The 15,094-nt window shown below is 31.2% G+C and overlaps 1 protein-coding gene across 1 annotated transcript in view; it reads right to left on the reverse strand.

The window, feature by feature from the left end:
• Positions 1–15,094, reverse strand: part of LOC126768532 (uncharacterized) — a 286,006-nt gene that overhangs the window by 223,617 nt on the left and 47,295 nt on the right. Inside the window, exon 2 of the mRNA XM_050486706.1 lies at positions 14,539–14,724. Within this exon, the coding sequence (XP_050342663.1) occupies positions 14,539–14,605 (67 nt within the window). The 5' untranslated portion in view covers positions 14,606–14,724. The remainder of the gene's footprint in view (positions 1–14,538; positions 14,725–15,094) is intronic.

Consider the following 15,094-nt stretch of genomic DNA (forward strand, 5'->3'; position numbering starts at 1 on the left):
AGACACTTTCAGATATACATATTCTTGTTATTATTATTATATTATTTCGAGTCTATTGTTGTAATTAAGTTTTAGTTTATCTATATTGAGTGTTAAATGAATTTGATGTAGCTACTTTTTTCTTTTTATGTTTTTATACAAGCGATGTTTACCTGTAATTAGTTGTTACCCTATTCTATATATCTTAATAAATAAATAAAAATAATATGTCCTGCGCAGTTGATCTCTCTTGAGATTGGCCCCCTTGACCGAAATCACTCTTACCATCAACAAAAATAAACAAACGAACTCGACTATTCAACTATAATGTTTAAAAATAAAATCTATTACTTCCAGTAATTCATAATTCACGTTCAAGGGCCACGCAGACAACGTTAGGTATTTGACGATTCGGCAGCCATATACTGTCGAGCACTGACGTACAAATAACTTGCAAAATAACCATTACCCTACATTCACAAATCACACACACATGGACACACAATAGCTTCTATTTTTCGGGTCTCTATCTTTCGTCTAATAATGTATGTATAAAGGACAAAGGTCGTCGTTCCTTTGTGAGGCATCTTATTATGTAGTTGTAATATTATGTATGATTTTCGTTACTGTTATTGGCTGATGTCAATGGGGAGCATTATTTTTATGCTTTGTTTTTTTTAGATGGTTTTATATGATTTAAGTATAATATAATGTTTGTATAATTATTGTTTTATTTATGCGTTATCTTCGTAAACGTAATATATAATAACGCTGTAAAAAACTCATCACTACGTGCCCATAATATTTATATATTTGGTAGGAAAAAGGTAAAAAAATATATTTTTAATTCTATATATCAAGTGTCTAGCTCCATAAACTAACATAACTATAGTATTATTTCTAGTGTGCTTAACAAAATGAAACTTTCAACAAGGCAATTAAATGGAAGAGCCGAAGTGTACACTTAAAATCAATAGTCCCCAATGTTTTGGAAAATTTTAGATTCAAGCCATCTCAATTGCAGTTTTCATATTCTAATTCATCTCATGCTGGATGTGAAGGAATACATCGTGAAGAACAAAAACTGCATGAGTCCAATCACATGAGTATCTATCAACCTCCAATGGAGTGGTATGAAATAATATCTAACCTATCTTTAAGAGGAAAAGAGGCCTTAACCTAGCAATGAGACATTGAAAGATTGATTCCTTTAATGTGCAATATTATGCTCCAAAATTAAAATTTTGTTTTATAGTTTCAGCTGTGTGTAGTCAGCCACTGAACACAGCCTGTATATAATACAAATAAAAACTTTCGAAAAAATAATTGATATTAAGTTGTATATTCGAAATTTACACAGAATATATATATAGTCAGTAAAAATTTATATAGTCAGTAAAAATATACAAATTTAACATATAACAACTGTAACATGTAACACTGTATATACTTATCGTTTTATTCGTTGTTGCTGTATATAGTATGTATTTATATTATATACTTGTAATTTTGTATGTATTGATAATATAATTTATTTATTGATATATAATATGTGTATTTTATATTTACATTCATTTATTAGCTTGTTTTAATTACAGATTAATATTATTTATACCACCACCTACCTCATATCCTATCAGTTATTACTTACACCATTGGTTGCCTGGAAGAGATCGCTATGTAGCGATAAGGTCGCCATAATTTTACTTTTATTTAGGCTGTATTATGTTTATGTTTTGTATTTTTCTCTTTGTGGTGTACAATAAAGTATAAAGTAAAGTAAAGTATAAAAATATTTCATGCTATATATATATATACCACCTGATGATAAGTGGTCACCACGGCCCAGCATAATTAGAAACATTAATTATTTCTTACACCAGCAATACGCCACCAACCTTGGGAACTTTTTTTATCATATTTCTGCATTTGTATTTGAAAATGAAAATAGAACATATTTTATGTCTTAACTTCCCATCAACAAAATTCAAGCGTAATTTTCTCATTAAAATATTCTTATGTTATTTAAACTTAGAATTTCTTCACGTATTATATAATTTCTGATTTATTTCCACGCAACACGATAGTAATATTGGTAAGTAACAAAATTCAAACTATGCATTCGTGCAAGCGGCGCGCTTTTCATGTAATGCCCTGACATGGCAAAATTTGTACTCCTTTTGAACGTGCAAACTCAGCAGGAATTTTATAAATTTAAAATTTTGTGGACAGTGCGTCTCTATTTTATTATTTATGTTTATATATACAATAAAATATATCAAAAATATTTAAAAGCTTAAACAAACCTACTTTCATCTGCTGACATAACTATATTTTTATTATTTTATATTAATATCAAGAATAGCAGCTTTTTGGAATTGTAACCGCTTTAAGTAAACGTAAAAAAAATAAAGTGAATGTCCCACTACTGGGCTAAGGCCTTCTATATTTAATTACGAGAAGGCTTGAAGCTTACTACATGCTGCTCCAATACGGGTTGGTGGTTACACGTAGCAGATTTTCATCTACCACATAGTTCACAACGCAAGTTTTCATACGATATTTTTCTTCACACCGAGCACGAGATGAATTATAAACACAAATTAAGCACATGAAAATTCAGTAGTGCTTGTCTTGGTTTGAACTCAGAATCATTGGTTAAGATTCTTATTTTCTAACCTCTGGGCCATCACGGCACTTAAAAATAATTTTTTTTTAATGCAATGAACGTGCTTCTGATTTACAATTTTTATCTTCTGGTCGAAAACGTAAAGTTATAGAAGCTCGCAATTTTATATAGAATTAACTTATATTTAATGTTATTATAACAGAGATACTGATTTGCCTTTTTAGAGATTTTTAAGAGTATTTAAAGAGTTTTATTGATGCATTGTGACTTATCGATATATTGTTTGTTTATAGCCTTAATAAGTTGTAACTGCATGACTTAAATAAATAATCAAATAAAAAAAGTAACACGTGTATTTTATTTGTTAACATAGCTCTTTATTTTAAAAATAGGCCTGAGACATGAGCCATAACTCAGCTAAGCTAAACAAAATTATAACAGTATAAATTTAACTGCCTAATCTTGGCTCAGAATTATCCCGTGAAAAGAGATCAACCCAATACTGATAGTCTATTAACTGTCATCGATCGAGCAAATCTTGTGATCTCAATATCTACAATGCAATAAATTTCGGATAAATTGCTTCCGAGTTCAACCATTGAAATACTGCCAGATGTCTTGCGAGGTCGTGTAGACCTGGGCTTCAATCGACGTAGCCAAGAATAGTGACTTATTAACCCTTAACAAAGTAAGTTGTCTTCTTAAGCCACAATCGATTTTTTTTATATAATAGGTAGGCGGACGAGCATATGGGCCACCGGATGGTAAGTGGTCACCAACGCCCATATATATTGGCATTGTAAGTAATATTAACCACCGCTTACATCGCCAATTGGGAACTAAGATAGTATGTCCCTTATGCCTGTAATTACACTGGCTCACTCACCCTTCAAACCAAGACACAATATATACTCTACCACTAGTTTTAGCGAATGGTTTACCACGATTTAAGAGTCCTATATTTTTATATTATTTCCATTCAAAATATAAATGATACCACTCATTATAAATTTTCTATTCTGAAAGTAGTAGCTCATGTTCTGTTGTTGCAGTTTGCGGGGTGAGTGAGTCAGTGTAATTACAGACACAAGGGATACAACATCTCAATCATCGTGATGCATTGACAATGGTTAATGTTTTTTACAACGTCTGTATTTATAGGCGATGGGGAGCATTTACCATCAGGTTGCTTATCTGCCTACGTTTTTATACTGAATTATATAGAAATCATAAATAATATAATAATTATGACACTTATTTTTTATATAAAATATGAATATTATAGTTTACATTTCTATCAAAAAACAATATCATTATGATTAAACCAAACACAATAATTATACAAATATCAACACCTTCAGTAGTTAATTTGAAAAATACTTCTTTACTTATATTTCATCACCAATTACCTTATATACAAACAAGTCCCCCGGGGCAGCATTAATGCTTGTCCAACACGCACGGCCGATTTATTTTATTACTCCTAAATATTGCAAGTGATGTATCACGCGGAACGGAATGACGAATTGTATAGAATAACAAATGTACTCCCGTGCACCAATTTAACAATATACTTGTTTAAAATTTATTGCTTAGTTTTTTTTAGTACGACTACAAAATCTCTATAGAGTTATTAAAATTTAGTAGCGCTTGAGATTAAATATTAATTCACATTTGTCGTTAGAATGTAAAAAAGTAACCTAGCTGGACAAAGTGATTTTTCAAAGACTTATTCCAAGATTCACGTTTTGAATCTAGTTGTCCATATTGGCTGACATTTACACTAATATTATATGCTCTGTACTAATATTAATTTGAAGATTTATTTGCAATTTTAACCTAAATTATCAGAATTTGTTAATTTTTTTTTAATTATTTAGTTTAATATTTTTATGTTTTGTAAAAATAGTGGGCTTATACTACCACAGCTACTTTTATTATTAACAAGTTTAAATGCAATATTATTAATAATGTTTTAAATAAATATTTCTAGTTTAGAAATAAATTAATTTATTAAGATATATTTTTTTAATTAACAACTCCAAACCGCAAAATATCCAACGTATTTTAGTCCAACTAAGAGCATAATTCGTTACGTTTTAATAAATAATCCAATTGATTATTAATTTTGGAAAGTGAATTGAGTAATTCCCTAATTAATTCTCTTTGACAAATTTATTTTAAAATTATGCGAAATACTCATATTTTATAAAATGATCCCAAATTGATTTGAATCTATTTTAGATCAGGAAAGCGAAAAACAAAATACATAGTTTATTGTTGTTTCGACATTAAAATAAAAAAAATAGATTTATAATTAAGAAAGTTTCTTTACACAACATTTTTCAAACAATAATTTGGTCAGAAAGGAATTTTATTAAAAATTATGAAATTCACAATACTTTATTTATTTTATGGCAATTAAATTGCAGCATATTTAAAAAAAGTTAACTATCAAAACGGACGTTTCCCGAATACAAGCATAGAGAACACATAACGTATATTTTATACCCAAACATAGATTCAGCGATAAAACCAAATTAGAGTTAGCCCATTATCAGCAGAAAACAATCGAGCTTCAATTGATTTCACCTTCAATAAAACGTATTAATAATAATCTACCGCGTAATAACCTTGCGGCTTGGCCGTACAAGCAGCATAATATCTCTAAATCAATATTAATTAAAATAATGTTTATTTTAGCAAAGCGAATAACACAAAAATGCCCTTAGATATTAATGAAGGTTTTTTTAAAAAAAAAAACAAACTCTTTGAATTTGTTTATTAATTATTTTTTTTAATAATTCCATACCTTTGTTTAATATTTCAATAAAATTTACGGTATTCGAAATATCATCTATTGTTTTTATTAGCTACGCTACAAATACTGTAGCACTGCTGCAGTTGTAGAATGTTCGTAGCGCCACTACATTTTAATTAAAATCGTCTATATCAATAGGTTTTTAAATTAACTTCAACCTTGTAATTATTATATATTTTGCTGCAAACATACATTCCTATTATTTTAATAAGTCTATATTAATTATAATTGTAAACCGAAATTATTACTAGAATAATAATATAATTTGCACAATTGAACATATATACATAATGTCCTCCAGACCGATTTCGGCCACGGCGGCCAATCTCAAGAGAGATTAGCCAACTGTGCAGAACATATTATAGTGCACAAGTGTGTGCACAAATACAGGTGCACTCTCTATTCCCTATATCTCATAATCCGATTGGACGGCAATCCGACAAGACCGGAAAGAGTTCAGGCGCAGGACCAACGGCATTTCGTGCTTTCCGAGGCACGAGAGTTCCGTTGGTACACACTTCCAACTTTCAGACCTTTTATCTCCGGGTCAACGACCTTATAACTAGCCACAAGACCAACGAGGCTGTCAAAAGTATATACATATACTTCGAGAGAACTTTCTCGATGAATTGCTTATATTAAAATAAAATGCATATACGTAGACTATGATTTTTTTAATTATATTTTTAGGTACGCAAATGAGCAAATGAAGCATGTGATTGTAAGGTTACCTCTAACCGTAGAACCTGAAAATATAAGAAATACGAGTACTGTCAATGCATCGTCAACAATGAAATCCAAGAAGTTATGTCCCTTGTTTGGAAAAATACGTTCAACATAATATAAGTAACATAAATGAAACGATTACTTCAGCTGTATGTAACACACAATATAGAAACGTAGCCTAAAAATTTGACCTTGGCCTTCATTGAATCGAAAAAACGGATTTTATGGCTTCCAATACGATACAAAGTTTTATCCCCGCTTTTATTAAGTAAGCTAGGACTATATTTTGAAATTATTTATTAATAAATGTTTTTAATACTATATTAATTTTTGAGTATTTTCGAATAAAAGAACTCAATAATTGTTTTAGGCAATTGAAACACTAAATTGTACAACTATTCATATATGAAGTAAGAAAGATAATGGGATAAAAATGTATATAACATTATTCAAAAGAGGAGCTGACTAACCCGAAAATGATGCATGCTAGCTCCGTGTGACCCATATAGAAGCTTTGTTGTGGCAACATAAATTATATCCGGGCAATTGTTTTCCATGGGATCATTGTGGCCCCATTGATATAAAAATATGAATGTCTAGAACGTATAAGAATGACGAAATTAAATATTTCATAACTATTGTTAGTCAACATACACCATTAAAATAATCATCTTTATTGTCTGTGTATGCTTTACACATATGTATGTATTAATATGTACTGACTGAGTATATAATATATTAGATTCATTCTCTATGTTATATCGTGGATATCCTAAGAGGGGTCTAATGGCAACACTTTTGGTTCATTTGTTAATATCATCAGTACTTAGACCGTTAGAATTCTGAATAATTAATTACTCTAACTATAAATATATTCATCCAAAAAAAATACACATTCGCAATGAACGATACAAGCAGTATTAGTGATTGCTGTTTTAATGTTCTCCAGACCGATTTCGGCCACGGCAGTCAATCTCAAGAGAGATTAGCCAACTACGCAGGAGATATTATAGTGCACAAGTGTGTGCGCAAACACAAGTACACTCTCTATTCCCTAACTCTCATAATCCGATGGGACGGCAATCCGACACGACCGGAAAGAGTTCAGGCGCAGGCTTTACGTGCTTTCCGAGGCACACTTCCAACTTCCAGACTCCGGGCTGCTACTGAGAATTTTTCTGACAGAAAAACCCAATAACTTTTTAATGGCCCGACCTGGGAATTGAACCCAGGACCTCCGGGTCTGCGGCCTTATATCAAGCCACTAGACCAACGAGGCAGTCATAGGCACGAGGCAGATTGCTTTTTTACACTTTAATTAATAGTCTGTTACAAGTTCTTTTGAATAATCAAACGCTTTTAAATTAAAATCCTGCCGAGAAGAGCCAACAAGAAAATGGCAACTGCTATTTATAATCAATTTTTCCGTGCAATCCATACCTATAAGTATAACAAGTGTAAAACTACCTCAACGGTCTATTTGATAGTTTATATAGATGCACATCCCGAGGATTCGCTTTCGACCTTGAGTCAAGCGACTTAAACTTATTACAGGCCGGTTGGCGTGATTGGTAGATACTTGCCTTTCACGTAAAGGTTGTGGGTTCGATTCCAACCCAGGATATACATTTGTGTGCATGAACATATTTGTTTGTCCTGAGTCTGGGTGTAAATATCTATATAAGTATGTATTTAAAAAAGAAAAGTTGTATATGTAGCATATCAGTTGTCTGGTTTCCATAGTACTGCTTAGTTTGGGATCAGATGGCCGTGTGTAAATAATGTCCCAGGATATTATTATTATTTAATACCAAGAAATTATTAGTATTGGTACTAATTAGTACCAATACTAATAATTTTATACCTTAGGTTGGCCCAAAGTAAGGAAATTGGCAGTATAACACTGTCGTATCTCGGAAATAATATAGTGACTGTATTTTTTTGGCTGATCTGTCTCCAGCCGTTTACAAATAGCTATTGCATTGGACTGTGAGATTGAGCAAATAAATAATACCCATATGCTTACACACTAATCTGTGCACTGCGTCTCATATGTCGTTGCTAGTCTTTAAGACAGCCCTGACAGAAATTCGGTCGGACGGGTAGTACACTTATACAACTGCCTCCACTACTTTCTTTAATATAAAATAATACTTTTATTAATATAAAATAATTTTATACAGGCGTCTTATTACGTCATCTGCTGATAGCCTCCCTGATTCATTTTTCGCTTAAGGAATCATAATTACGATTTAACGTGAAATGCTGCTAGCTTTTTAATTAAATTTTTATCACATATAAATAGAACAAAATCTAAAACAAAATGACGTTTTGCAAATGTTGCTACATTAATTCAATTTGAAATATAAATTGATGAAATTACTTTAAATAAAAATAACGACCCATTAACAATTTGACAATTAGGTATTATCAATTATGCAAAGTTAATTAAATCAGACTGTTTAATAGTTAATCGGCAATTCAGGCTTTCGTAGTTTCAATCATGAAACTGTGAAATCAATAGACTCATTTCTAAATTAAACAAGCAGGTGGAAATGTATTGGATATATTATGCCATTCAAATTCTAATATAATGTTAGTATATTGTTGAAATTATTATATTTTACCAATAAATAAATATCATTAGCACTTATTTGTACTTATACAAATTTTACTGAACATATTAAAAAAATATTAATACAACTACCAAGTCAAGATAAAAGATATAGATACATACTCATCTTTCAGCAAAACATAAAGCCTACATGAAAGATCTTAAAAATGTAAATATTATGCGTACATAATATTTACATTCGTACGTTTAAAATAATCAAAAAATAATGTCAAAAATGACTACACACCATAAAATTAAGAGAGAAGACAGAAAAAAAATCAAAGAAGACCAAAATATTATTAAACTATAAATTCATAGCAAATAAATAGAAATAACACAGGCATTAAAAACGCTGCATATCTCTTAGCCTCCTACTGTTTTTTTTTTTGACGTAGGTTTTATCCTCTAAAGACAATTCCATTAAATAGCACCTGAGGAAATAACTGTTGCTAACTAAATGTGAAGCGCGAAAACAGGCAAAAATGTGAGAAATCTGTGATATTCATATTAATATGTATACATATGTACATTGGTAAGCGTGGTTTTATTAAACTTTTACAATCAATTTGGTATCATGTGGTTTTATCAAGATACAATAATTTCGCCATATAATTCGTATATGTCTCCAAATCTTTACCATAAGAGCCGACTGTGGTGTTTATTTTGCTTACCATCACTGATGTCAGAACCCAATGACATAACAATCTGTATAGTAGAAGGAAAGCAATACGTTATTAGCAAAAGCATTCCCTAGAAGGCTTACCGTCAGAGATGTGAGCGGCCGTAATATTCTATCAATTTATACGTCATAAAATACTTTACGTAAACCATAAATACAAATATGTGAGAATTGATAGGAAAATTATGAATCTAAGATTTAGGGTCATAATTAAAAATTGTTCCAAAAACATTTCACAGTCACAAACCCATGGCCCATAATATTGGCAAGTCGGAATAAGACTAATAATGGTCGAAGCGGGGTCAGAGAAAATCATTTCGAGACGGCAACTTTGGAAGGAACTTTCTTCAATATAACGAATTATTGGATTTGCAGACGCCGCAAAAGTATAATCTCATTGGACATTCGTGAATGATATCTTTTTTTCGTAACTTATGCGAGTTCTGGTAATTTCGTTTCGTTTGCTCTGTGTTTGATTAACATATAAGCCGTATTCTTTGGGTCGTTCCGATTCCATACTGTAGTTTTATTATTCTCTATATTTAATCAAACTTATTTATAGATGAAGATTACGTGTTTCATCGATGATTAATATTTATATATTATACATAGGTGTGTAAGTTGGTTTTATATACATTGATTATACGTTGTATCGGTAATATAGTTTAAAAAACATATATTAATTTATAGGATTAAAAATTAAATAATTTTCATATACCAAATATATAATATAATGACGATGATTTCACGAATAAAATATAATAAAAACTAATAGTCTAGAAGTACTTTAAAATTTAAAACAAAAATTTATTTTCATATATCAAGTTAAACAAAATTTCAGAAATAAAACGATCAAAAATATTTCTATCTTGAGCTACGTAACCCAGTAAACACTTGTAGCTATTTATTCTGGAGTCTATGGCACGTTACATGAAGCAATTCGATAGCATGTATCTAGCGAGCGACAGATTGAGAGATTGCACCTGCATTCCGCGCGGTGGATATTCGAAACCGGATGGATCTGGTTCGCGTCGGAGAAAACTGGTTTACAGTGTTCGTTGCCGCTTAGTTATGTCGTTGCTCTTTTTTAAGGCGATAGCAGGCGATTTAGTTCGTTTGAGTTAATTCTTAATTTAACCTTAAATATTAATATTAATTTTTAATTGAGATGGTTCATGCTATTTAAAATTAAATAAGATAATTTGTATAAAGTAATTTTTCACACTGAATCCAATCCTTAATATTTTTTACTTACTAAAAAGTACTTTATTTCAGTAATTAATCATAAAATTAACACCATCAAATAGTTGCCAAGTTTCTTAAATTTAATTACAAAATGTAAAATATTTTTAATCATACTTTCTACTTGAGCCTAAAGATTCACTAAGTCTTATTAATTTCTTTAAAACTTAGAAATTCTTTTCGTCTGTCACATCAGAACAATTTAATCAGACGTCAACTATAATTGTGTTATTTTAGATTTATGCTTTGGACGTGTTCCAGATTTCACTGAAAAGCTAATCAACTAAAAGCCTTTTAGTTCCCGGATTAAGAAACGAGTTAATTTATGGCAAATTGAAAATTCTTTCTTTTTTTTCGTAATTATAATGGCAACGCTCCCAGGAGCTTTAAGGTCCAATTCAGTTTACAGAGTGCCAGAATTGTTTTTATATATCAATTACCTACAGACTTTTAAAACTTTTTTCAATCATTTCAATGTTCTTATTTACCTTAAAAAGAGATATAAATATTTATATATATATATATAAATATATATATATATATATATATATATATATATATATATATATATATATAATATATATATATATATATAATTACAAAATATTAGTTAATAATTAACTGAAACTTCTTTGATCGCGATAAAAGTAAATTTCAAGGTAACATTTTGATACAATGTATTAATTCTTGTTATTCTATGTATAAGCTTAACATAAAACAGTATAGTAGGATTAAAGTAAAATTAAAAAAAAAGTGAGCTAATAAGAATACTTTGTAAATATTTTCACTGCATCCATTTTTTCCCACGCAAACCTTCTAAGGTGGAAACCAGCAAAAGGTTTAGAGGGCGAGGACTGGGTTATGTGATTCAAAGTTCCAGGTTCAAAAAATTAATTTCGGATTTAGGTCAGTTCATGCGTATTTACGAGGATACCGGTGCGTTATAATATATCGCCGTTTTCGTAATTGGCCAAGACGTGATCACAATATTTTTTGTATTTAATTACTTTTTTGAATATTCATTAAATATTTTAAATCAAGTATTTAAAGCGTAATCGTATTAAAATGATATTTTTTTTTAATTATAAACATAAAAATCTACTTAAATACACCATAACTTTAAAAGTACTTAATTCTTTTGGTTTTGAATTTTGATATCGCTTAATTAAATCTAGTTTAATCCAGTTCCATCTGGTACCATCCAAATATTAGAAGATATTAAAGAAAAATTCGAAAATAATAAGCTACGTTTGAAATTGAATTAAGCAATAAATCATTGATATCGAAATGCTAAAAATATATTTAGTTGAATTACAAAGCTATAAAATATTTAAAGCTATAAAATATGCTTTAAATATTTTGCTAAACATTAATCATATTATCGAATATTACAAGGTAGTTCTTATTAATTATGTTCTTTTATTGAAATTTATAACAAACATGTAATAATTGGTTATAGAAAAAAATGCTATTAATTATTTTTGCTTTTTGTTTATCTTAGTGTATTTTGATTGATTAATAAATTCACTAAGTATTAATTCCAAAAGGTTTTATAAATAAAGATAATTAAACTCACTATTTATTTTATAATATATGTATGTATATACATATATATTCGACTAATTTCGGCTTTGTAGTGCGTTTTTAGTGACGGGGACTCTATGAATATTAATATATGCGAAAGTAGCTAACTGTCTGTTAATATTTCCTGGCTTTATTATTTTTATGAAATTTGGAATAAAGCAAATCAAACTCCGTCTATCAAATTTACTATACCAACAATGTAGAATTAATATGATAATATTTTCATTAAAATAATTTTTGCAGCGTTCACACCCCATCGTTACAACAAAATCAACTGAGTTACTAATTATTACAGAGACAGATACATATACACACGTCCTCGTGTGACGTAACGAGTCATATGATCGGAATCGTTTGGAGGGGTAACTGTCACATTTTCATGGTTGGAGAGCGGTGATTCGGAAGCTCAATTCATTACAGAGAGCGATACAGTTCGGACCTTCCGAACGGGACCGTTGGTTCACGCAACTTCGATAGTTATAATATATACTTTGTAATTTGTGATTGTTGATTACCTACATAAAATACAAGAATTATCTTAATGTATCGTTGTGGTTAATTGTCCGAGATCTACGCCATGGACCCTGTACCAGAAGCACCTACCGATAACGGGCGTGCCGCTGATCTACCGCAGTCGCTGTCATCAGAAGTGGGATTCACTCGGGCATCGCAACCACCAACTACCCACGAAAGTCAATGGGAAATGATGTTTGAACTCCAACAATGGAATATAGAGCAGCTTCTTGAAGCTATGAAATCGTCATATATATGTATCTTCTAATATTTGAAATGTAGAGGAAATGTTTTATTGTATGAGTTTTTGATTCTTCTTCTTCTAGTGCCACACCGACTAGCGAAGGTTGGTAGTCAGCTTTAAATACTCTTTCTTGTTCTTCGCGAGGCGAAAGAGTTCAGCAGCACTCGCGATTCCCGTCCATTCACGGATGTTGCACAGCCAAGACTTTTTTCTGCGCCCAACAGCTCTCCTTCCGGCAACTTTTCCCATCATAATAAGTTGCAAAAGTTCATATCTTTCATGCCTAAGCACGTGTCCGAGATATGCAACTTTTCTCTTCTTGACAATCTCCAAAAGTTGCCGTTTTTGGTTGACGCGTCGCAGAACTTCCACGTTCGAGACCTTTTGAGTCCAACTAATGGCCAACATACGTCTATAAGCCCACATCTCGAAAGCTTCTATACGTTTTTTGAGGTCTTCTTTAATTGTCCACGCCTCGCATCCGTAAAGAAGTATAGGCTAGATGTAACAATGTAGGAGTCGTATGCGCACAGGGATCTTAAGTCTGCGATTGCAGAGTACTTTTTTCAACGTGCAGAAGGCACTTCGAGCTATTTCGATGCGAGTCTTTACCTCCTGTTCACAGCTCCATGTGTCATTAAACCATGTCCCCAGATATTTGTACTTGCGCACCCTCTCAATTTTTTGGCCTGCTACAATGATAGCAATGTCATCGAAGCTATGTTTAGATAACACCATGATCTTCGTTTTTGATAGGTTCATCCTCAGACCAGCGTTTTCACTGCACTCATTAACACGGCTCATAATTAATTGCAGCTCTTCAGGAGATGATGCTATTAGGACTGTATCGTCAGCGTATCTGATGTTGTTAATATTAACCGACCATTTATTTTGACTCCACATTCTTGGCCTTCAATTGCTTCTGCTATTATTTGTTCCGAGTACAAATTAAATAGCGTGGGTGATAATATACAGCCCTGTCGGACTCCTCTCTTTATTTCTACCTCATCAGTCTCCTCATTGTCAACTCGTACAGTAGCCTTCTGGTTCCAATACAGATTCTGGATAATACGTACATCTTTGTCATCTAAGCCGATATCATGTAATATTGCAATTAGACGGTCATGCAGTACTCTGTCAAAGGCTTTTTCGTAATCGATGAAACAAAGGAAAACGTCTTGTTGCATGTCTCTGCATTTTTTGTACGAGAACTTGCATTGCAAAAAGAGCCTCTCTCGTGCCCACTCCTATTCGAAAACCAAACCTTATAAAACCTTATTCGCTCGTGGATGATATTCAGAAATAGTTTCAATACTTGGCTCATAAGGCTAATCGTTCGAAACTCTTTGCGTTGGTCTTTTTTAGTTTTTGATTAACGTATGAATATAAATTCTTTTATTTTTAAATAATAAATAATGTATAACGTACACTGCTATGTATATTAAAACAATTAAATTAGAAATGAATAAATTAACCATTATATAACAAAACTAAGTGAAGTACGTACCCGCAATCCATCCCAGAAGAAGAACACCGACCACTTTTTTAACAGCACTCACCACTATCGTCCCCATTTTTCCCCAGAAACTCTATCCCATTTATACACTGTGCAAATTTATTTCACCTACATACTTATACTCTGTGTATATATTTAAAACACGTCATCGTTGAGTTGGGTTTCCTTTGTTGTCACCTGTAACAAAGAAACCAATTTTTAGTATAGCATAAAGAGCGACCTTTGCATTTTTTTTATAAAAAAATTGACGCGTTGGTATACCTATCAAAAGAAGAAAAAAACGGCATTTTCGTTGAATCTTGTAAACCTTAGATTACTTTCAGCATGACAGCATCAGATTAACTTTTTCACGACTCGATACAGCGCTGGTCGGAAGATTGAATGTATATATATTTATTTTTAACGTTTTCTGGCCCAAAGTTATTAAACCGCATTTGAATAAAACCTTAAAAAGAATCACAGAAAACACGTTTTCTGTCAATGTTTACTGTTACTATTTGGGATTGGAAGTTCAAAGAACGTATTTCAATAAATGTAACTTTTACAT

This window comes from Nymphalis io, chromosome 5 (genome assembly GCF_905147045.1).
Source record: "Nymphalis io chromosome 5, ilAglIoxx1.1, whole genome shotgun sequence".
NCBI classification, from domain to species: domain Eukaryota; kingdom Metazoa; phylum Arthropoda; class Insecta; order Lepidoptera; family Nymphalidae; genus Nymphalis; species Nymphalis io.